We start from the raw sequence: 24,662 nt of genomic DNA on the forward strand, positions 1-24,662 counted from the left end.
TCATGAAATTTATTATTACTGTGTACCTACCTATATCTTCTCATAACTTCTGGTCCTGGCATATAACCTGGAGTTGCTGTGGGTGCAACTGGCTCAACATAGAGTTTTGCTGAGCAAATGGCATTTCCTTTCATGTTACTGGCAAAGGCAGTATAAATTCCTTCATCTTCAGGTAAAACAACAGGCAAACGCAGACTGGCAGTGCCATCTTGCAGAACTTCCATGCGGTAGCGCTCTCCATGCCTTATGCGCTTACCATCTTTGTACCATGCAATCTGCACAGAAAGAAACAGTGGAATGCTATCTGAGTTTTCCTAAAGACAAAGATCCAATTACAGCTTCCTGGTTTTCAGCTGATACATTGTCACAGTCCACATATATGTGTTAACATTTTTACTTCAAGTAAGTAAGACTAAAGAACCATGCTTCCACAATAGCCTGAAACATGAGTTTTGGTGCTAGAAACAGATATAAATCCCATTTTGACAAAGAGCAAAGTGACCCAGACTGCTCTTCCTACTATGTTCCCAACTTGGGATAATTCGGAGATACTCAGAAGCAAGACCAACTTAACCAGTAAATCTAACCTAACTCTGAACTGGCTAACCAACCAAATACTATTCTATTAAGGGGCAAAAGGAAAATTCAGGTTGATATCAAAACAAAAGACTGGATTTCCTGTGAGATTTGCTGTTTTCTATGCAGAATGTAGACTGTCTGACAATGGATTTTTCAAGTAGAGCACTAGAATTTTTTAATAGATTAATGTCACACAGGTTTGAGGTACCTTTGGCAACGGATAACCAGTCATCTTGCAATGAAAAGTAACTCCTGTCCCTTCAAAGGTTCTGTAATTCTTTAATCTTAAATCAAATCCTGCTTCTATAGCTTCAGATTCAGAAATATCAATCATCATCTCTTCTCCATCTTCTTCGAGAAGTTCATCTAAGGTAGTCTTAATAATTCTGAGTTCAATTTCCTTGATAAGTCTTTCTTCAAAAGAAGAAATACGGAATTCCTATATAGAAAAGCAAGACCATTAGTCCTGTGCATGAGATAAAGACCTTGTAAAGAAATTATTTGTCCTGGTAAAATGTCAGTATACAAAATTAGTATGGAGTGCTGGACATACCTCATCTTCTACAAATGTTCTGACCATCACTGTATCTTTTGCCATTTTCTTCCTAATTAGGGCTTGTTCTTTTTCATATTCTTTTTCAAAGTCACCATATGAAATAGCTGGGGCTACCTCAGCCACTTTAGGTTCCTGTACATATGCAGTCATCTGAGTTTGGTACATCGTTTCTTGTTGAGATTTTATGTAGGCATCATAATCAGCTAAGAATTAAGAGCACATTAATTTTTATAAGGTTTTTTGGGTTTCAATGGATTTAATAGAGAAAACATGTACAAACATTTTACTGGTTTTGGTGATTAAAGTACAGTTTCTGTCTGTTAAGCAAATAAAAATCAAACAGCAATAAAAGGCAAGAACTGATGCCCTCAGATGAGCTTTATAAACAGTCAAAAGCTTTAATGTGTTACTTGAGTATGCAAGTGGAAGAACCAGTAGAGACTATTTTAGAATTTCTCTACCATGGTTCTGTCTTCTGTAAACTTTCATGCATTTTTACAAAGACAATTGAAAAAAAGAATTGTCATCTTCTTTCCCTGTAACAGAACCCATTACTTGATTAACCTCCTTTCTCTACATCACTCTCTGAATGTCTTATGTTATGTGGACTGTCAACAAAAGAAGCTTCCTATTTGACCTGATGTTAAATACTCTGTCTTGCAGAAAAAAAGCCACCTGATATCCCTTTATGTTTCTTGAATTGACCAAAGTAAGCTGCATAAAATTTGCAGCACAGTTTAAATCTTCTCCTCATTTTAAAGTTAATTTTAATAAACATTTTTCCCGCTTCTTTACAATCTACCTTCTTCTAGTAAGGAGACCGTTGCAGAAGCTTCTCCATGTTGATTACGAACAACAATTGTGTAATCTCCGGCATCGTCGGCAAAAGTCATGGAAATTTCAAGTTTGCATTCCCCGGTTTCTCTTTTGTAACTCACTTTGTATCTATAGAAAACATAAAAGTCACAGCTCTCTATAATTCTGATGAACAGACTTTTTAGTGAATTTGCTTTTAGTTATTAAATTAATCAGAATCACTCCTAACTTGTACAAGACAAAAAGAGAAAAACTTTTCCAGATAATTCTCACTCAATGAATCTGCAGAACAGCACAGGAAAAGTAACAATGCTGAAACTAGAGTACAGGTCTACTACTTTCTTTCCATTGTCACTAAAATAAATAGGATGCAAACAGTAGTACTGAAATATCAGAGATCTAGTGATCAGATGCAGTAAAATGGTATATGCTGTGTGCACATAGTTTGTCTTAATATGGGTTGTTATAACATGATACATTTCAAGAGTGCCACAAATGTATTTTTCCTCTCTGCTAGAAAGTGCGTTGCTTGCTGTTGACAGCATTAACACAAACAGGATGCAAACATTGCACAGACAGAATAAATCAAATGCAAAACTTCTTCCTGATTGGAATATCTGTTTTTTAAAAATCAGTAATCTCCTAAACACTCACATTAAGATATAATATATTTTTCCCATTTAAAAATAAAATTTTACAGAAATCAGTGATTTTATTTAGCTCAGCATCAGTAAGGCAGTCAAAACTAAAATATTGTCAATTAAATATTCTTTTAAATTATGTTTAAATAGCATTTTTTTGCATTGTAGTTGAAGTACCTGTAGCCAGTCGTTAGAGGAACTCCACCTTTTTTCCAGTAGACATGTGGCTTTGGGTTGCCCCCTACTTGGCATTCAAAAACAATGCTCCCACCTTCTATTAATTTATGTACTACAGGTTTTCTTATGAAGAAAGGAGGTACGGGTTCTCCCGACACTTCCTCTGCTACAACAGAGACATCTTCCATTACAATGTCCTTTGTCTCAACATATCTGAAATAAGATTCCAATGCAGAAAAGTGAGCTGATGTCCGAAGCTCTCATATACTGAGTACAAGAAGCTAATGACCACACTAGAAGCAGTCTGTTTAGGAAAGTAACTTTACCGTTTCTCCTCTGTAACAGGCTTCTCAGAAATGGTTTCTCGAGTCTCAATTTCTTCTGAAACTGTAAGACAAATACGATATACTGGATTTTAAAATACTCTAATAGTGTTTATGCAGCAAGTTTAGTTCACAAAAAAGAAGTTTAGGTAGTTAGTTTGCTCAGGGGGCCAGGTACTTTCACTGAGAAAGGAAGTCTCCATCAGCCCTCAATTGGCCTTTTCCTCATATTCTTCCAGCCCTGTTACCTAACAGCACTGGAATATAATTCAAGGCATATATTCTGTTTAGCACCTGACAAAATGTCTACACTAAACTAGAAGTAATATGCAGTTAACAAAATTGTAATCTTCCTGCAATGATAACTACACCTACCTTTTACGTGTAAGTGGCAAGATGTGCTCACACTCCCAGCCTTATTGGTAGCAGTGCAGGTAAATCTTCCACTGTCTTCTGCAAAGGCTTCACGAATCACGAGGCGAGCAAGCCCTGCTTTGAAAGTGATCTGGAAGTCCATTGAGCTCTCAATCTTGTAGTCTTCCCTGTACCATGCCACAGTAGGCTGAGGATGACCAAAGATATGGCACTCCAGAGTGACAGACTCGCCTTCAGTCACAGTCTTATTTTTCAGGCCCTGTATGACAAAAAATAAGTATCACAATCAGTATATATTTTCACTACTAAACAGACATGTAAATAAAACCTATTTGAATGGAAAATTCAATGTTTACTTCTTTTCAGTGGTGTATTGAGGAAAAAAGAGGTATTTTACAAAGGGAAGTATCTGAAACTGTATTTGGGATCATTACTTTTATTAACAAGACAATTAAAAGGTAGGTAGATGTTTATGCAGATCACATTGAGAAAATGTTTTACTGCAGCAAAGGTCAACCTCCTATTTGACATAATTGTAAAGAATCACTCCCATAACAGACTTCTAGAAAAGTTTGTATCACAGATTAATTTTATGGCTGAGAAAGTCTAAAACAATGTTTAGGAGATTAAACAAAGCCAAATTTTCATGGTCAGGTATTAAAATAAAAAAGTTAGAATATAAAATGGGTGAAAACAGTGTATCTCCCTTAATCTACATACAAATTACTTACTGAGACTAAGGTGGGTGGAGTAGCAGGGATTTCTGCAGGCACAGGAACTCTGGCAGTTTCTGTCACCTAGATTATTTAAAGCACAGTTAATAAACACCTATCAAAGCCAAGGATAAAAGCAGAATTTAGATAACAAAATAAATTAGGTAAAGGGAACTCTGCTTGTCATAGGTAAATATTAGGTCCTTAGAAGAACTTGTGTAAAACAACAAAGATAAAAGTCAGCAGAAAGCTGTAAAGGTGGAAAATTGCAATGAGGAAACAGCACACAAGTGAGCTTATGCTACATTTTTAAGATGAAAATAATTCAAAGTGATGGAAATTTGCTTAATAACATACCTTTGCTTCGCCTTCTTTCTGCAACACCACATGTTCTTCCCTCATTGCTTCTCCTTTAATGCTTACACCTCTCTCTCTTTTAGTTTCAACATCATAGCCACTTTTGTAAGTCTTAGCAGCCTCTCCAAATGTAAGCTGTGGAGGGGCAAGCGGTTCTGTTTTTATCCTGACTTCCTGTGGCTTCAGCTGAGGTGGTTTCACAGGCTTGGTGATCTTTTGCACAGTGGAAGTAGCTGATAACTCTTTTTCCAGAGTAGCCATGGCAGATCCAGCTATTGAAACCTAGGGAACAGAAGAGAAAGAGTTACAGCTTAATTTTTCTCTCATTTTCAAAGGAGATAGTATGTTTCCTGAGCATAATGCATATGCACCAGTTGCTTCATTAGTCACTTATTTGTTAACACTGCAAAAGCTGCATATAGAAAAATGATTTCTAGTTTTAGATTGCAGTAGTAGAATACTGAAGATAAAACAACCCTGTTATATCTGTTATTTTTGATGTGTCTAACATTCAAATATTTTCTCTTTTCTTTTTACTTTAGAATTTGATATTTAGATGGTCAAGAAGCTCTTAAATGCAACAAGAGAATTGTCCTCTAAATTATTTCACTTGAGACCTTAGCCTGCCGTTTACTCAGTCTGATACTGCAAGAAGCAATACTGCTAATAATATAACTGTCAGTGATTAAAATAACTGAAGAGATTTCAAAACTTTATTTTAGATGCAATGACTTTGAAAAACATACACAAATCTTTAAAGATAAAAGTATTTAGGTAGTTTTATAATGTTTTATTATGATTTAGCGAAAAAAAACCAACAGTAAAGTCCAGGTGAAGAGAGAACATATGCTTGAATGAGAAATCTTATTAAATGGGAGCTTTCAATATTATATGAAGGAGTCAAACAGAGAAATGTAAAAAATAACACTAAAAATAGATGGTGGCATATTATGCAGTCCAGATTTTTTTTTGTTTGTTTAAAATTTAGCTTAGTTTGCAGTAATCTAGAAGGAAGAAGTACTGTTTCCCACATGTTAGTGATCTGATGCACATAGTAAGGTTGAAAATGGATACTCCTGCTCTTTAAAAAATACAAGTTGCATGAAAACATTTACGATTTCACTGTACGACATGAAGTACTCAAGCTGCATCTTTAAACAGATGAAAAGCTTCTTTAAATAACTAATAATTACACAAACTACAAAAATGTGATTTGTATCTGTTTGCAGGACTGTTGTTCATTACTCAAACAAGCCAACAAAAACTACTTTAGAGAACATAAACATCTAGAATATCTCTTCTTGAGAAGCACCATTCTGGAGTGAAAGGAAAAGTCAAATGGAATGTGTAACCTACTGGTTATTATAAATGAAATGCTGCTCTTCTTGAACACATTTTTCACTTCTTACCTCATATGTATGATCTGGTTTAGGAACAGCAATTTTGGAGACTGCAAAGTGGGGGCTTGCTGTGCGGGGTCGCGGGTGTTCAACATGAATTGTTCTCTCAGTCTTAGTTTCTGTTGCTCTTTTTATCTACGTAAAGCAATGACAAAAGGCGTTGAGAATGTGATACTGTTCTCCAAACTGAAACAGATTTCACTGAGGCATAATTTTTGGAAAAAAATGCAATGTAAACAGTCTAACCTCTGTTGATACATGAACTTCTTTCTTTTCAGCAGCTGATATATGTTTCTCAGGTGGAACATAGACAGTTTTAACTTCTTTAGTGACAACATGACGTTCCGCTGGGGCCTCAGCAACATGGTCTGTTACAGCATGCTCTTTATAGCCATATTCCAAAGTTTTCTGCTTTACATAAGCTTCATCTGCTTGTTCTGATTCCCAGGGTGATCGACCACGTGCCTGATCAACTGCTGCAACAACTGTAGCTACAGCTTCAGCCTTTTTTCCAGCTTTAGTCTACAGAGAACATTGGCAGAATTTATACAAATGTTCATCATTTTAAAGGCTTGCATATCTGGCAAGTACTTATCATGCTCAGTGAAGTATAATCTATGCAGAAAAAACCCTGAGCTTGCTAAGAAATTAGAAATAACACAATTGTATAAGGAGTTTTATTTGTTTCTTATAGGTAATAAATACTGACAACTTTTACATTATCAGGGTCCAAATTTCTGCCCAGTCACGGACAAGTAGGTAATAGGATGATTACTATCAGTGTTTATTATTACTGCCATAACTGATATGGATGTAGCAACAGAGCATATGAAATGTATACCTTGTAGATTGGAGAAAACCTAATAGATAATTTCAAGATGATTTTAAAATCATTATCCCCTCAAACTAAAATAAATCAAAAGAGGCCAAAATGTGATTATTTACAGAGTTTATGTTTTATTAGTAAAGTAGTGTTTAGGAAACAGGGACCTCTTATTCAGTCTCATTGCTGATTTCAAAATCATTGTTTCTACCAATTTGAATTTTGCCCTAAATTCACATCACCTGAGAAGTAACTGTAATCTCTTAGAAGTCTTAGTCCTCTCAGTTTTAGGTGCGACACTCTTCTAATTATATTTTACAATTTATTTTTTTTTAAATGTACCATACTATTTCCAACAAAGCTGATAGATAGACTAAAGAAAAGCTGTTGGCAACTATGCTATTCTTCTGCATGTGAGAGTTCCTGGCTATATTACAACAGAAAAGCTGTTTTACTGTGGGAGTCCTACTGGAAAAAAGCAATGTCAACAAACATCTGACTGTCCAAAGTCATAAACTGGATATTCAAGTTTGTACTGCACAAAGAACACAATTAAAACCTGAATAGAGAGAGGTTGTTTCATCTGACAACCATAAAATTGCAAGGAAATTATCTTGTAGAAAAACAAAAGATTGCAGAGTCAAAAATTCAGCAAGTATACGTTACTTGAAAGTCACTGGTAGGGAATAGGGTTTCACAGAGAAATCCGACTGTATTCTTAAAAGTGGCATTTTCTAATACAGTGACATAAACTACTTTATCACTAGAAACTTAGTCACACTAACACTGTTACGTGACAATCATCCCACTAAAATGGTTTGTTATCATGAGTTAGTTTGAGCACATTCTTTTGTACTCAAGTAGCTCTGAAGAGGTGAGGTTTGCAAATAAAATAAATTACAACAGTGCTTTTCACATCTGCAACAGCTATATTCAGCTGATCATAAACTAGATTACTTTGATCTTGGCTGTAATTCTTTCTCTAGTTCTGGACACTGTGATTTGTGCTTTGGTTTTATAAGTAGCTAAATTTTTTTTAGCTAGAGTAGTTTTCTCAGCTTCCTTTGAAATCTAGATACTACAGCAGAAATAAGTCTCAGTTACATATGATCTTGAAAGGTATTTGAACAATGGGAAAGCATTTTGGAATGGGAACAGGGAAAAAGAACTAAGGGGGTTAGATCCTGGTGCACTGGACACAACTCACTATGATATGTATGCTGATAAGTATTGTTACACCCTGACAGCTATTTAAATCACAGGAATGATTGGGGGAAAAAAAAAAAAAAAAAGAAAGAAGTTAAAATACATTTCAGGAGTCAGTCAGTCCATTCCAAAGGTCAGTCATAAGATAATTATGGGAATACTAGTAACTGAAGTGGTTAGGAGAGAAAGGTAGAGGTGGAATAATATACCCTTATTAAATGGAATTCTAAAAGTTTTAACGTGAAATACATATTAGAAAAAAATGAGCTGGAAATGTATAGTAAGTATTTTTTTAGGGACACATATGGTTTATAAAGGAGAGGATAAAAAATATAGTTTTAATAGTGCTATTCACCTTTTCATGAGTAATGCTCACTTGTTCTTGGGTGGTAGCAAATCCTTCTTTACTTTTCAATGTTATGACAGATGGTTTAGGTTTATCAGTGGTAATTACTGCCTTAGGAACAGAAGGTTTTGTATCTTCCTTTCTCATCTAGTATTTATGATAAAGAAAAATAATAGTAATCAATTACGCCTCTTGTCAAATTACACAGGTTTTCAGGAAAGTGGAATAAGGTTTCAGAATTTATACCAATAAAAGAAAAGCAGCACCTGAGAAATCAAGTGATCATTTTGTGCTGGCCAAGGCATAGCCTACCTTACATACTAGCTGAATTAAGTGCATTCGAAGCCATTAATATATTGCATCTGTGTGTGAATTAAGAGAAGAATATTCCTGCTTTCTAGTCAATTATGATATAACATATATTTTGTAGAATATATTTGCATAAAAATTAGTATTACTGACTTAATATTTACTCCCATCAGTAGATGAAATGATTTTGTTTATTGTTCCAGCAAACATTGGTTCCACAATATGGTCTAGCAGATGTGTTCAGTCCTCACACAAATATGAACTTCATTACATCATACTCCACACATAAATATTGAATCATGAGAGATAACCTTTACAATTTATCTTTAGAATTTATAATTTACCTAAGCAAAATATGTCATTAAGCAAAATATGAAATCCTGAGTATTCTGGTAATAAAAACCATAATGTTCAAAGGATCTGTAAGAGAGAAAGGCAGCTGCACTCCCCCTGTAGCCAGAGCTGCTAAGAAGTCAGCAGAACTGAACCTGTAAAGCTGGGCTCAGACTTGGAATACCTTGTTTCATAAAACTTTCATTTTATAGTCTTTTCATAAAGAATTAGAGCAAAGATCAATAGTATATTTCATGAAGAATGAGGTTTCATAAACTTTTTAGAATATAAGAATGAGCTAAATATCTGTAACATTTATTTACCTTTTCATGAGCAATGTGCACTTGCTCATGGCTGGTAGAGATTTCTTCTCTAGCTCTTGATATTCTTTCTTGCTCTTTGGCTTTGTCTGTGGCAATTATTACTGTGGGTACTGGAGTTTTCTCTGGTTCTTTTCTTACCTGTATGTTTACAAATAAAAAAAGTTTAAATTATATTGTTTAAAAATATAAGGTATGTGATTTTCAAGACATTTGGAAAAGAGGTTTCCAAAAAAAAGGGAGAAAAAAATATCAAGTTCTGCATTTCAGAATAATCTAGTCTGGAAACAACAATAACAATATAAACAGACTTTTTATAAAATACATATATACTTAGCATAAAAATAACAAAATATTCCACAAATGCTTGCTTTGCTACTGAATGCAGTAATAAAATACTTTGCTACAGAAAGCAGTAACTAAAAAAAAAAACAAACCCATAGAAAAACTGTCCTGCATCATAATCAGTTTGAGGAAGTGTAGGATATGAAAACCAAGGTTTTGGTGACTTTCACTTTGCCAAGAAGTTCAGATGTAATCACAATAATAAACACAATTATTTTTTTTGCCTAGGTGGATTTCTGTTTATCAGTACTTTAAAGATAGGTTATACTTTCTTCTTCGTGCATTTCAGATCATTCAAATGTAATATTTCTCTATAAAAGATGGTCTTCCATTAAATCACATTTGTCTGATGAAACACATGCTAAAATAATGTGAATTCAAATTACTCATCAGTATTTTCAAAATTTATTTCAATGCAGAATGAGTTTTTCCTCCTTTTTCTGACCCAATGTGCTGCCAACAAACAAAGCAGACTACAAATAGCAAGTTTAAAAAAAAAAATAAAATTTTTAAAGGGAAAATTTGAGAAGTATTTTCTATACATCAATTATGGAAATGATTGAGAATGCTATCTCATAAATCACCATATGAAAAAAAAAATTTAAGTTAATGTTTTGCAAGTTTATCACATTCTTAGGTATTCATAATGGAAGTGAAATAAACAAAGAAACACAGGGATCAAGGAGAGACAGGAGAATGATAGCAATGTAAACCAGAAGAGTGAACACATATGAAAGGAAAAAACATAATGGTGTGTCATTTGTATGTTGTTCATAGGCCTTTTTGTTGAGATATTAGATTTCTAAAGACATTAGGGCATGAAAATCAAAGGTAACATCTGTATTCACCTTTTCATGAAAGATGTGCCTTTGTTCTTGTGAGGTAACAATTCCTTCTCTAGTTCTTGATATTACTGTTTGTTTTGTGGCTTTATCACTGGTAACTACTACCGTTGCCTCCTTTCTCGTCTGATTTTTATAGCAACAAACAAGAAAACAAAGCCTTAAAATTCACTTTAACAAATTGATCAAAAAGAAGAGGAGAAGGAAAAATAAGAGAGGAATGCAAGTGAAGGAAAAACAATAAGGGAGAATTATTTTATTCTAGTGGGGAAATTATTGAGATATTAGAGGAAAAACTTAACCAGTGTAAGAATCATGTTAGGGGAAAAAAAAGACAAAGGAGAATATGAGATCACTTTCATAGAAGGCATTCTTAAACTTAAAAACAGTTTAAGAATAATTAGTTCAATCCCGCTATGATGGAAGACAATGGAATAAGTGATCCACAAACATTCCTTTACAGCTCAGATGCTCTATAGGAGTATGCATGCTTTTGCAGTGCACTGGGTAATATCTTGTTAATTCCTCACAGTGAATCATGCTTTGTTTGCATGTTGGATGAAGGGATAAAGGGGAAACCACAGAATATCAGTGCTCTACTTCTACCTGCTCCTGAACAGGCTGAACATGGACTGCAGTCATTGCTGTCCTTCTAGCAGTTTGCTCTACAACACTTGGAGCTGGTTCTCTCACCATGGCTTGATCCACAGCAGCAACAACTGTAGCAACAGCTGCTGTTTTTTCACTGTCCTTTCTCACCTATATTAGTTACATCAAAAGACATTTTTTCATGTTTTGCATACATTCAGAAGAGGCACAAAACAAGTATGGAGACGGAACGTTGCAAAGAAACACTTAAATATTTGCAGCAGAACTCTCTCAATAGCAGATACACACTTTTATACACAGGCTCTTAGATTGCATTTAGCAGATCTATTCAGCAGTTATGAGTCCACATTTAAAGCAAAACCAGTGATCTTTCAAAAAATAGACTTTACCTCTTTAGCACCAGCTGCAACCTCACCAGCAGTAGCACCACTAATGGTAACTTGCTCTTGGACCCCGTATCTCCCCTCCCATCTTTCTTCAGTTTTTATTTCAGTAGTGCTTGTAGATACTCTTGTTTCCTTCATCTGAGCTTCTGCGGTTGCAGTATATCCTTCCTGCTTCCAAGGGGGAAGGACTTCTGCCCCAGCTGTTGTCACTATCTGTGTTTTACGGATTGGAGATGGAGATTTCACTGGTCTAATAGGTGAGGTGGATATTCTTCCAGCAGGAGAAACTGACCTATTGAAATAGAAAGTATTAGTATAATTCATATAGTATCATACAATGACAACTATATAAACAACTGTAGCCTGAACTTCAATTCACTCCCCATTTAGGGTATCTTCAGTACTTTGTAGTTTGATTTATTTTAATTTTTTTAAGTTTTTTAGGTGTTCTATTTGTTAATTGCACTTATCTGTTTTTGACATTATGCCTATGTGTTTTTGTTATACTTGTAACTGTAACACATCTTTGTAGTAGCTTAGTTAGGTTTTCAAAGAAGAAATAAGGGCAAATGTCAAAGGACATTTCATTCAAATGTAAATATTTAAAATATAAAAATACATTGATAGTTTCCACCTGTCCTATCTCAATTCTCCTAGTAGAAATAATATCTAAGGCTTACAAGCCATGAGTATTATATGCTATATTTGCAGTCCTGTCTCTGCGGAGAGACAATTAGTGTAACCACTCTTTGTAAAAATATCATGCAGTATCCATCTAGCAACCACATAACTGTACACTCCTGCACCACATTTCATTTCCCTGTGCCATCCATACACGTGGTCAGACTCCAGGCAAGATTCTGCCTGTATTTTTTCCCATACTTACATTTAAAAAACTCAGCCAGAATAATTGGTAGCCACTTGGAAAGTGTTAGTTTCTAAATTTTTATATTAAAAAAAAAAAAATCAACTGTAGTCCTAGCAGATAATTTTATTTTCAAAATGCTTTAACAGAGTTATAATGGGTTTTCTTTGAGAGGATTTTTTTTTTTTTCCCCCAGATAATATGAACAAATTGCAGCATTAGGGGGCAGCATCATCACATTAATTTTTAGATCTATCTTCTAATGTGTTAGATGTCTACAAGTGTTTTGACTACCAGGGCAGTATAAATGTCTCGTTCCATATGCACTCTAGATGGCACTATTGAATTATTCCTTCATCTATGCAATTTGTTAGTTATTGCTACACACTATCAGTTCCTTCCTATCCTTGCAAGCTATTCTCAATGAGGCAAAATACAACAGCTTATCTAGTTCTGGCAATTTAAATGGAGCTCTTCTGAGCACTCAGCTTGGAGACATTCCTTCCATAATGCTAGTGCTTCAGGATGCTGAAACCGCAGGACTTTCAAAGTAATTTTGCCTTTACTAGCCTCTCAGTAGAGACCGCTTGTGGTCTCCTAAACCAAGAGCCCTGGTCTTCAAATCACTCACTTTCCCTCTTTAAGATCCTTCACACAGTGGAGCTAAACTTCATTTTTTCCCATAACATATTTACCTTGCCTACTTTCAAAACACTCTTTCTGCAGTCATTACCAGTACACATATAGAACGTGTGTTCACTTTTTTTTGTGTATCCTTCCATTCTATTTACCACTCATCAGAGTGTCATTGGTCTTTTCTCTGCTCATCTACAATAATTGAGGGCCAAGTGCTCTACTGTTTTCTTATCTTTCATCATGAGCTTGGAGTTTTCAGTGCTACTTCAGCTGTATGTAGTCAAATGGGATTTATTCTCTAAAGGATTTTTCTCCATATGAGATAGAAAATTTACATAAGAGGCATGCACTTCTATAGGAGTGGCAAATACAGCACATTACAGCTCAGAGTCAGAATAAACTCAGTCAGTATTAAGTCAGTGCATTTTTCCCTTTTGTACTATGCTCTCATTCTACATTACTGCTATATGTGAAAGTGATTAAAAAAGCAATCTTGTTTGAAAGAATAATAAGCTTACCTTACTGGTGAGGGTGTTGGTGCTCTGACATGTCTTACAGGTGATGGTGATTGTCTAACAGGTGATGGTGATTGCTGTCGTGCCATCTGTGCTTTTGCAGCAATTACTGGTGGGGTTGGTGATTTTGATGTGGGTCTAGGAGGCATTCGTGGAGGTGCTTTGTGTGGGAGCTGTTGGGCTGTCGCACCTTCTATGACCATTTCAACACTTGTAAGTGATCTGGCATCAAAGTGGGTTTCAATCTTCTACAATGAAATAAAGAAAACACGTCAGATACCATGCAAGTAATAATCCACATTTTAGCCTTACCTGCTTTGTTTTTGAAAAACATACCTTTTCAATTCTGGCTTGTCTTGTTTGTGAAATCTGAGCAGTCGAAACTATTGTCTTTGTCTTTTTAGCAGGAACGGCTTCTTCCTCACCTTTTGGAAGAGAAAGAGTGGTCAGGAGAATTGCATATGGCAACAAACAATAAGCACTTACAGAAATAAATTAATGGCCAATTCAAATTACATACAAATGTAAATAGACAACAGAGAAATAATTAAGCAACCATCTGGTTTTCCTGCAGTATGTATAGACAGATAATTGTGAAAGTAAGTTAAATAATATTTCGGCATTACTCTCTCATTAGGAAAAAAACTGCAAACAAAACACATTTACTGTAGATTCTTCAGAATCATTCCTGGATCTCAAAGAACTACACAATCTGGAAGCCTGACTGAGGTGAAACCCAAGCAAAACTGCCCTGGGCAGAATGATTCACTGCTACAATTCTCCTGTATCTAATAACTGTCTTCATCCTTACCAGGCTTACTTAAAAGACCATGTACAGTTTTGCAGTCTAACATATCTGTTCTATCAAAGCCAACTTACAAGTACAACTTTGAGAAATCTATAGAAAAATATTAGAACAGCTGAAAGTATTGAAAAAAATCAGTAAAAGGAAAAGTGGCTTCATCCTGGCTCAAACCAGGACCAAGTATCCCACAAATTTTTCTGTCTACTGTAACCTCAGTTTAAAGAAGACCCATTCTAGAGGAAAGGGCCTTACAAATTTTCAGACAAATAACTCTTGAGAAAGAAGTTATACATTAACCTATAATATTGATGAAGTGGTGCATATTGCACCAATACAACAAGGAATGCTTTATTTTCATGGCTTGCAACTTCCACCTCTGTTACCTTGAATCAGCAATTCAGCTGTCGAAGTAGCACGTCCCATGTTATTTGTGGCATTTACTGAATATGTACCGGAGTCTTCAGGGTATGCTTCTGCAATTATTAAGCTGTAAAGGTCTCCTTCTTGTAAAATTTTAAAATCGGGGGAGCTTTGGATTTCTACTCCATCCCGATAGAACTTCACCACAGGTGTAGGGATTCCAGTCACTCTCACGTCAAGTCGAACTTGACTTCCCTGCCTTGCAGTCATGCTCTGTAGTCGTTGTGAGAAGTTTGGTGGTGCTGTTCCAGCTGCAGTTTTATTGCAGAAATAAAAAGAAGAACAATTATGTCTGTCAAAAATAAATATAAGGGCTAGATATGTTCATTACTAGAAGTACAGAAGGTCTATTTCTCCTTCACATGCTGCTGACAGATGATACTATATTCTTGAATATTACAAACATTAAGAGTTGATTTGCCAAAATACAAACACCTTTAACTTTTTGGTTAGCGATATATTGCTTATAACCATAGGCAGTAAACACAGTCTCTTAGCTGTCACCCTTTATGTGAGTTATTCTGTTAAATATAATTTTATATCACTAAATATTATCCTGCAGAATTAATAATTTATTTTATGCATAGTTTGAAGGTAGCCAGTGTGACAGAACAAATCAGCAGAAGTATACTGGGCAAAGCCAGAAGTTTGTAACTGTGATTAAGAGTTTATAAGATTAAGATTAATCTTTATTCTGTTTAGGTGTAAAAGATACTGCTAAAATTACTGGTAAGAATACAGGCTGAATTCTAATCTGCTTTAGGAAAAGGAATTGGGTTGGCTATTTCTTTGCTAATCATATACTTCAAATCCAAACTTCCTTCATTATCTTTGACACTTCTGCTAACGCTCACTTTCTCGCATTGGTAGCAGAGAGAGGTGCCTTTCTTTAGCTGCTTGATACCTGTGACAAGTAGCTCAGCAGTACTAGTTGCTTGCCCAGATCCATTGGTGGCTTGTACGGTGTATCTTCCACTGTTTGCTTCCGTCACGGTGGGGATCACCAGTTTAGCGCGGCCATCACTAAACGAGATCTGCACACCGGGGAGAGTTGCAGCAGAGAGAACCTGGCCATCCCGATACCAGCTCACTTCAGGAACTGGGAAACCTAAAGAAAAAGGAAGGAAAAAAAAAAACAACTGTCAGATACCCAAAATTGCCATAATACTCACTCATGTATGCACAGTTGCAGTGGAGTGTGGCATAGGCAGAGTTCTATGCTTATACATTCAGTGACATGGTGGTAAAGGAACTGATTTTCAGAAAGGTCTCTAAAACACAGAGCAATAGGATAGCTGCACAGGCTAGTGTTTTTAGGAAATCCTTGAATAATGAGTGGACTGTGGCTGTTCTGTAATTCTGTTGAGGAGTTCATCAAAACTATAAAGGGGGTGAAGTGATGCACATGCGGTATTTTTAAAATTTATTTCCTTGTACCTAAGTAGAATTGCCAGCAAAATTATCCAGTCCAGTAGTTTGGAGACAAATTAAAAATCAGAACTTCCAATCAAGTTAATTAGTTGTCTTAACACTAAATGATTTTAGAAAATTAAGTGACAGAAAAAGTTAATGTTGTAGACATTAACATCAAGTGCCATTAATGTTTTGGGGTTTTGATTCTTTTTTCTGAAGTTAATTTTACTTGAGTCTGGTGGAAAGCAGTCAGCTGAAACCAGCTGACCTTCTATTGTTCAAATATACTATTCATCTGTTGTCATGAGCAAGACCATTCTGGACAGAAAAGTTTCACCTGTATCTACAGCTGGCTTTTTAGTTTAAATGATGATTTTAGATTACTCATGGAAATTGTCTTGCCAGTGTTCTACTCAGCCAAGTTTATTGAGCATCTGAAATCCATTTGACAAACAGGCACAATTTTTATATGAGTCACATAAGGAGAACAGTTAAGTTAAGGAGACAGTTCCAGCTCAAACTCTTTTTCTGTAGTCCTAGAACACCATTTCTCCAAAATTAAAATCCCTGCAAATTCACTTCATGTACTCCACTCAAGCCAAATTATCAAGTGCACTGCAAAGGGGCACAGGAATGAGATCTGAGACAGCACTTGCTACAGCTGCCCTAATTTTCCCTCTACCACTCTCTGGGATTTGGAAAATCCTAGAATTCTGCTTCATTTCTGAAGTATCCCTGCTATGAACTCATTTAATTATTTGGGGGTTTAATGTGCCAGGAACATGACTGTGTGAGACTGCAATGAAACAGAAGCTGAGATATGTAGATTTAAGCTTTTACAGGTTGTTTGCAGTCATATCAGACTTGGTTAGGAAAGTTTTAAATTTTACTCATAGTTAAAAACCTGATTTTTACATATACGTAAAACAGAAACACACACAGAGAGAGAATGTGGCCAGTTTTAGAGAGGATTAGAAATCAAAAGGGTAAAAGTACATTTAAGCTGTGTAATTTCACAGTTGAAACAAACATCCCTGATGGGGATGGTGTAAATCAAGTTGATAGTAATGGTATAGGAGAACTTGGGCATTAACACCATAAACTTAAGAGTATCCAGCAGATCCCATTGATTTCATTTGGAGCTGTGTCTTCAACATTTGCACCAACAAGTACCAAAACATTTTAAGCTGGGCAATTAAAAATCATGTTGTCAATACTGAATTTCTTGAAACACTGCCAAACTGTTTTATTTTCTTGATGCAGCATCATATGATTATTAGCAAATATGGGGGGTTGTGTTGTAGATTGAACAAGGTCTACACTTTCTAAAAGGGAGACTATTTGATGTCTCAAACTACTTTGTTTAAGGGATCCGTTTTGGAAGTCTGAGTCCAAGTTCATATTAAAACAAAACTCAATTTAACAAATGCACTAGCACTCTGCTAATCCCATGCCACAGAACTGGAGACTAAAAGGTAATCTCTGCCTCAGATTATAGATGGTGGTTTTGCCTGGACTGTATGGAGTAGGGACTTTTTTTATACACATGACAAATTGCACTATGATTAGAATATTAGTTATTAGGTCATTATTTTTTATTATTTTTTTTAATGTCCTTGAGATTTTTTGAGTTTTATTGCTGAAAAGAAGAAAATTAACCTGAAGATCCCCAACTTCACTGCTTAAGTAAATAAATTCAGTAAGATTATCCTGAAAATTACATAAGTGACAGGAACTACCAGCCTATGTTTAATTTATGTGCTGCTTTCAACAACATGCAGAGTGTAAAGGCTGGCTTGCATTGACTAATAACAGAACATATCAGTTCAAAGAAAGTTAATCCAAATACAGGTTAGTTCTTTATGAACAAATTCAATATTTGATCAGTACTTTGGAGACATGAGGATGGGCACAGTTCTAATGCCAGCAGCACTGCAGACTTCCTTGACAGTGGCATGCTGTCTCATGTCCCCTTAGTCACTGCTCACTCAGTAGGGCTCCCCCTGTAATGATGTCCTAGCTGCTCTGGTATTTACTGCTTTTAATCATGGTGTCCGTGTCTTCTGCACTTTCTAGGCGCAGGGGAGGTACTGGGTATTTTTGTCTAATATCAAACCTTTGTGATGTGGCACTTAATTCACAGTCTGATACAACTGTATGATTCATTTCTCCTAATTTACAGACTGCAAAATTGCATCTCAGGTGGTTGCTAAGTACTCTTAGATTAAATAGGCTCTTCAGATTCGGATTATAGCTCTGTATTAATACTGGATTTATATATAAATAGGCAGTGTTCAAATTCACAGTTATTCATGACAGATAGGAGGGGAAGAAAAAGGATCGGAATAAAACTCTGTAGTCCATTATTTATGTGATTATTTCAAGAGATAAAGTTTTATTTATGCATTAGAAAACCTAAATACCAATCTAATGTCAGATCTGTCAATCCTGGTTGACGATTTTGGGACAGAAAAGATATTCCAGAATGCCACAGCATTAATAAAATGTAACAGGATATTTCCTCATATTATAATTGGGAGTAAAATACAAATGTGATATATGTGATTAGAAAAACTGCTGTATCTCCTCTTGGCAAGAAATCAGGTTTCACTCCTCCATGATACCACTCAAATTAAAATGTCAAAAATCACACATTTAGCCATAATATTAGCATCCTAACTTGTTCTACTTTTATATTTATGTACTTGTAATAATGTAAGTATTGTGGTCTTCAGCGAAAATAACCTTTTCACAGAAAATGTACAGTGCGCAGACAACATGAGAAGGCCAGGGCAATTAACTGAAGAGCAGGCAGCCAAATAACAGAATAATGCAGGAAAATAGTATAGGTATTGATTACTGAACACATTAAAACACCTTGTGTGAACCTTGTGTGAGCCAGTGTTATCCAAAGGGACTAAGGGATGAACCAAAGTGGACTATAGATGTCAAGAGATCTTTATAGTCAGAGAGATCATGTGTTTGCACCTGTCCCAGAGCATCTGGGTAGTGCTTTATGGTATGTGGATCATCACATTGCTAATGCCTGTAAGACAATATAATTCCACCAGCAGAAACACATGTCATTTCTCCTTAGTCACTGCTGAGGTCAGAGGCACACTTAGAACAGGGTGTTGGTTATCTGGTAAAGCTATCCTGGGGCTTTGTATGGGGTTTTGCACTAGACAGGGTGTTTCAGTACTGTGTAGACTGGCAAATTTAAGCAGCCTTTAAAATTATGTGGCAATCTTTAAATCACATTAAAAAATTATACTAATTCACCAACGAACTACCATCATGATCACCATACACCTCTACTAGGGTTTTCCACCCTCTTCAGTGGCCACATGGACCTAGCTTTTGTGCTTTTAGCCTGCCTGCCAGAACTCTGGATTTACATAAACTCAAGGGCATAGAAGGTAAAAATACTACTTAGCCAGAGTAAAGTTTAGCACTAGGTCAATGAAGAACTAGCATATGCCTTGCCTTTTGCACCTTGCTTCCTCATTCTACCTGACCATTATCCAAACAAGATTACTCTCTCTATATTCATATGAAGTTCCCTTATTAGCACATTATGTATTTTTATGTATATGCTTTTAATGGTATTTCCCCCCAGTTTTGATAATTCTAACATACATGATGAGTAGACATGGGTCTCCTTGGCAGGATGATTGGCTATTGCCTGGGAAGCCTTCTTACTTCACACAGTACGTTTGTGAATGGACAGCACCTCACAGTGTCCATCATTACAATATGACATGGATATTTTATATATATATATATCTACATTCACATTACAGCACTGATTTTTACTCATTCAGATCAGATTATGAACTATCATTTGTCTTAAAGTTACCAAAATGAATACTAAAAAAAAAAAATCTTGCAAGAATAAATCAAAACCTTACCACTAATATGAGCCTCAAAGGTTGCGGCACTACCCTCCAGTGCCACAACACTCTGTAAGGGCTGCGTAAAAGTTGGTGCTTTTGTCGTCATCTTTACAGACACTCTGAAAACAACAAAAACATAATTACATATCAGTGGTTACATTGGTTTTAGACACACATCCTTCTTGCTAGATTTTAGGAATATTTGTAATTGTTTTAAGAACAGTTTACTCTTCTGAGTTTTAAATAATATTAACCTTGTGAAATGTGAAGATTGTAGGTTTTGACAAAGTTGTATAGCAAATATCTGTTAGGGCTCTTGGCTGAGTTGGATATGAAACTGTTATATTTAGTGAAGCTGTGATTTGGCATTACAAGTATGCAGCAGGAGACAAAGTTTTGCTAGACTCATTTCATGACCTTGTGCAGGTCATCTAGCTTCTTTTTTTCCATTAATCTCCTTTACCCAAAGATAAAACAATCTCCATGTAATTTTTTTTTTAATTATTTGAAAATGTTTTGTTAGCACAAAGCATTTTCTTTCTCCAATGGGAAGACAAGTAGGTCACTAAGTAGCAAATGAAAAAAAAAGTGAGTGTCTGCAATCTATTTGGCTAGTAAAAGTGCCAGAAGACTCTCTTTTAAAAGCAGTCTGTAAGTAGTAAATAATTTCATCTTACATTAACACATATTGACATTAAAAATGTAGATAGAAGTCCACTCTTTCTTATAGAGTATCTCAGTGGAGTTTTGAATATGGGAAGAGAGCCACCTTCGAAATGTGAGCTAGGATATAAGGTAGCCACTGCCACTGATGGTTTGAACAACTGCAGATCCATGTGAAATCTGAAAGAAAAATGGTTTGCTCTCCCTTCTTATGCCACAAGATCCTACTTTGAAGTAGCACATTACTACTAGAAAAGCTTCTGTATCAAGAGTTCTTTAAGTTTGCACAAGCACATTTATTTACAATGTTGAATTGTACAGGTCATTAATATGTAGCTAATATAATCTTAATTGTACGATACAACTACTAAAATTACAATTTTTCTTATAAAAAATTCCCCAGAGAGCATATCTTGTCTTACTAAGAAAGAGTTACCCCATAATCTTTTCAAAGTCAACCTCACTCACAAATATACTGTTGTTTACTTTGATTTCTGTGCCTGATTTTGTGACAGTCCCAGGATTAACTTTATAATCAGTGAGAAAGCGATTTCTTTCATTATGAGTCATATTTATGCTACCTTTCAAAGGGGTGAAAATTCTTCATGACATGAGTAACTTCATTGAAATAAGTGCCTGATGCCAACATAAGTGATAAGGGCAGAAGTGGATATTGTATTGGGATTTTGAGCTGCTTTTTTATGGCAATTACTGGTTATCTGGATACTTGTTCCAGCTTGACAAAGAAGCAGTCTTTTATTGAAACTTTTCAGCTTCAAGGGTTGGGGAAAATGAGCTCTAATTAGAAAGAAATTACCAGCATTTCATCACAATCCAAAACTAGTTTTCTGAACAAAAGATTAAGACAAATATCTGTCACATGTAATTCACTAAGATCTACTTCAGTTATAACTATGCTTCAAAGCTCAGCTAAAATATATGGAAATAATCATACAATGTTATTAAACATTATGAAAGCTTTTATATATATATATATGTATGTATGTATGTAATAACCTGACTCCAGAATAGATTGGAAATCATTTAATTAAGCAGAATTGTCATTGGTTTCACACATAATTTATACATTTAATTGCCTAGGCAAATTTCAGTGATGAAGATCTGATCTTATAAGGCTTTTTGTATAATTAGAATTGAAAGTATGCGTCTGAAATGTCATGTTCCAGAAATAACCTTCCCACCTATGAATGACAGCAGACAAGTGTTCCAGAGCTGCCATGTAATTGATACCTTAGCAGCTGATTCCCTTAAAAAGTCATCAGTGCTTAGCTGATACCATATGCATTTTATCAGAGCTATTCTTGGAGCTTCTCAGTTTATCTCTCAGTAGCATAACCTTGAACACTCAACAGAAAGGAGTTTCTAAGTTAAGCAGGTTTTTCCATGCACTTTTAAAATCTTATCTTACACAGTCTTTAACAATAAATATACTAAAAAAATCTTTCACTGAGTGGTATGAAAATTTACTCCCAGAAATTCAAGACATACAGTTGCCAGAGAATTTAAGTGCTCCACATCTATCCTCTGAAACTTACATCCCCTGTGAGCAGATCTGTAAATAATAAAGCATATAATGATTATTGATGACTGAAAGAATACCCATTGCAGTAGCAAAAAGATGGTACTAACCTGATCTCTCAAAGTGCCTGTTAAGAGTGGGCTAAGCCCAGCGAAATCTTCTTGAACGACGTCCTTATCCAGAGTAAGATTTTTTTAGACAATCCCAGCATGAGAATTGTAGAGCCTCTAATCATAAAAACAAAACTACACAGTCTTGACAGTGTAGTTTTGTTTTTTTGCAATCCCTACACCCGAGGCGAGGCGGGGAATGCACGACTGCTCAGAAGTGCTAACATAGTTGTTTTGCTTTATATACCCCAGCTCTGCTGACAGGTCTGCATCATCATGTCAGTGCTGGTTCTGATTGGTTTCCTAAAAGAAAGTATCTTGTGAGGGGGGATCTACTCTGTGCAACCATACACCACCTGTTAGTTAGATTGACAACACTAATTTTGGAAGCACAAAAGGGATTCACTGAGGAAACATCATCTGTTTCAAAGATTTCGATTTATAATTCTATTTTGTTTATAATGTGCACTTTATGAGCTGTTGCAACTTTCCTAAGTCGTAAGCACAAGCTGAAGAATGTAGTAAGTTTTAGCAGAGGATACGAAAAAGTCACAAGTAGTCATATCAGTGAGATTCAGCCTTACTTTGTTTCATTATAAAACATCCAAGAAGCTACCAAATGCATCTGTCAATCACCAGACTAAATAAGTAAGCTGAGCTCAGACATGTGGCTGCACTCTATTAGAATACACTGTTAAATTATTTTTTCCATAACTTTGAATTCTAAAATTGTATTTGGTAATATACAAATTTGGTGTTCTGGGGTATTTGTTTGTTTGTTTCCTTCACAAATTTTCTGTTGGATGCTCCAAGAATTTAAGCTTAATAAAAAATAACATACAAAGTGCAGAAATATAAATACAGTGAAAGTAAATTAACACAGACAACTACTGCAATTTCTAAAGAATCAGAATTTAACAGTTTTTGCTAAACCTGTGGAGGCCTTGTACAGATCACAAAGTTAATAATCCATGGAACAATATATTAGCTTGTGAATTTCCACTAGTCCAGCTTTCTCAGTCTGTGCAGCCAGCTGTATCACTAGATTGGTTGCCCCTGAAAGAGAGGTCAGGGGCTCTCATCTAAGTCTGGAATGGGAGGTGTTTTGCCACAACACTGCATCTGCCTGCTTCCATTGCTGTCGTCTTATTAAAAAATCCTTTTCCTTCCCTATTAAGTGGAATGCATATAAAGCAAATCTAGCAATCTCTTTAAGCACAGAACTGGCTCAGAAGACTACTTATGTGCTTCAAGTCAAGCATGCGCTTATTTGTTTTGGTAAATGAAGGACTTCAGTCTGCTGTTGCCAGGATCCACACTGAAAAGGATCTCCCAGAGGATACCTGGAGAAATAAACAAAGGCCAGAATTTTTGTACAGCTGCACTTGTCTTTGAAAACAGTCTGGAAGGAATCTCCAGCAGGAGCTCCAGAAAATGCCATGGAGAGAGAATACCAACACTATGATTCCAGCAAGGGAATATTGTACTATAGTTTGCAGATCTGAAAGAAACAAATAAGGACATATTGCTGTGATCTCATAAAGTAACTTCAGAAATTTCATCTGCCCTTTAATTTATTCACTCCATAAGTTGTCAACTCTTGGCATCCAGCAGTAACAGCAACAGAAACTAGAGAAATAGTCTCTACACTGACACTACCCGGACTCTGACAGAGGTTGAAAGACAGAGTACTATGGCTCATTTGAAAATTTTGTTGCAAATAAATGTCAGAGAGTCTAATATCTTTGTAAGACTTATAATGATAACAAATGCAAATTTCTGCATTCATGGGGAGCACAAGTTAACTTCTACTAAAGACACAAAAATTACAAAGAAATCTGTTTCAAGGGTATCTAATTTCGACTTCCTAAATTAGCAGATGGCCATTTTTCTCTGTAGTTGAACACTTAAATATTCACTGAAAAAATCAAGCTTGGAGGAAGAACAAAGGCTAGTACCTGCAAACCTAATAAACATCCATCTTAATGGTGGATGATGTCTAAATAAAATAATCAATGAAAAATTATTATTGTGTGATAATTTCTAAATTACAGAAAAGTTAAAACTGTCATATTTGAAGCTATGAGATGACCAGGATTTCAAATTTTTCTATTTCAATAAAGTCTACAACAATTAACGACAATAGGAATTTACAGGAATTGGAAAAAAAAAATCTGCATTCAAACACATAAACCAAATATATAATTTTTTTTAAATTACTTTTTTTTTTAAGTTTTATATTTTCTTTTGATCACTATTAAATCTATTTCCATTCCTACAGAGGTTTGTACCTTCTCAACTTTTGCTGGTAAATTCTGAAATGCAATAGAACACTGAAATATT

General features: G+C 35.4%; 1 protein-coding gene across 1 annotated transcript in view; it reads right to left on the reverse strand.

The window, feature by feature from the left end:
• The window catches only part of TTN (titin), a 240,899-nt gene extending 218,367 nt beyond the window's left edge, over positions 1-22,532 (reverse strand). The window contains exons 1-22 of the mRNA XM_051623291.1: positions 22,320-22,532; positions 20,022-20,125; positions 15,602-15,805; positions 14,661-14,948; positions 13,809-13,897; positions 13,476-13,720; positions 11,460-11,748; positions 11,068-11,220; positions 10,468-10,587; positions 9,278-9,415; positions 8,322-8,459; positions 6,184-6,459; positions 5,947-6,072; positions 4,538-4,819; positions 4,199-4,264; positions 3,468-3,726; positions 3,096-3,156; positions 2,770-2,982; positions 1,938-2,080; positions 1,133-1,338; positions 788-1,018; positions 31-275 (exon numbers count right to left, since the gene is read on the reverse strand). Of these exons, the coding sequence (XP_051479251.1) occupies positions 31-275; positions 788-1,018; positions 1,133-1,338; positions 1,938-2,080; positions 2,770-2,982; positions 3,096-3,156; positions 3,468-3,726; positions 4,199-4,264; positions 4,538-4,819; positions 5,947-6,072; positions 6,184-6,459; positions 8,322-8,459; positions 9,278-9,415; positions 10,468-10,587; positions 11,068-11,220; positions 11,460-11,748; positions 13,476-13,720; positions 13,809-13,897; positions 14,661-14,948; positions 15,602-15,805; positions 20,022-20,112 (3,863 nt within the window). The 5' untranslated portion in view covers positions 20,113-20,125; positions 22,320-22,532. The remainder of the gene's footprint in view (positions 1-30; positions 276-787; positions 1,019-1,132; positions 1,339-1,937; positions 2,081-2,769; positions 2,983-3,095; positions 3,157-3,467; positions 3,727-4,198; positions 4,265-4,537; positions 4,820-5,946; positions 6,073-6,183; positions 6,460-8,321; positions 8,460-9,277; positions 9,416-10,467; positions 10,588-11,067; positions 11,221-11,459; positions 11,749-13,475; positions 13,721-13,808; positions 13,898-14,660; positions 14,949-15,601; positions 15,806-20,021; positions 20,126-22,319) is intronic.
• Positions 22,533-24,662: the final 2,130 nt, after the last annotated feature.

Source organism: Apus apus, chromosome 6 (genome assembly GCF_020740795.1).
Source record: "Apus apus isolate bApuApu2 chromosome 6, bApuApu2.pri.cur, whole genome shotgun sequence".
NCBI lineage: Eukaryota > Metazoa > Chordata > Aves > Apodiformes > Apodidae > Apus > Apus apus.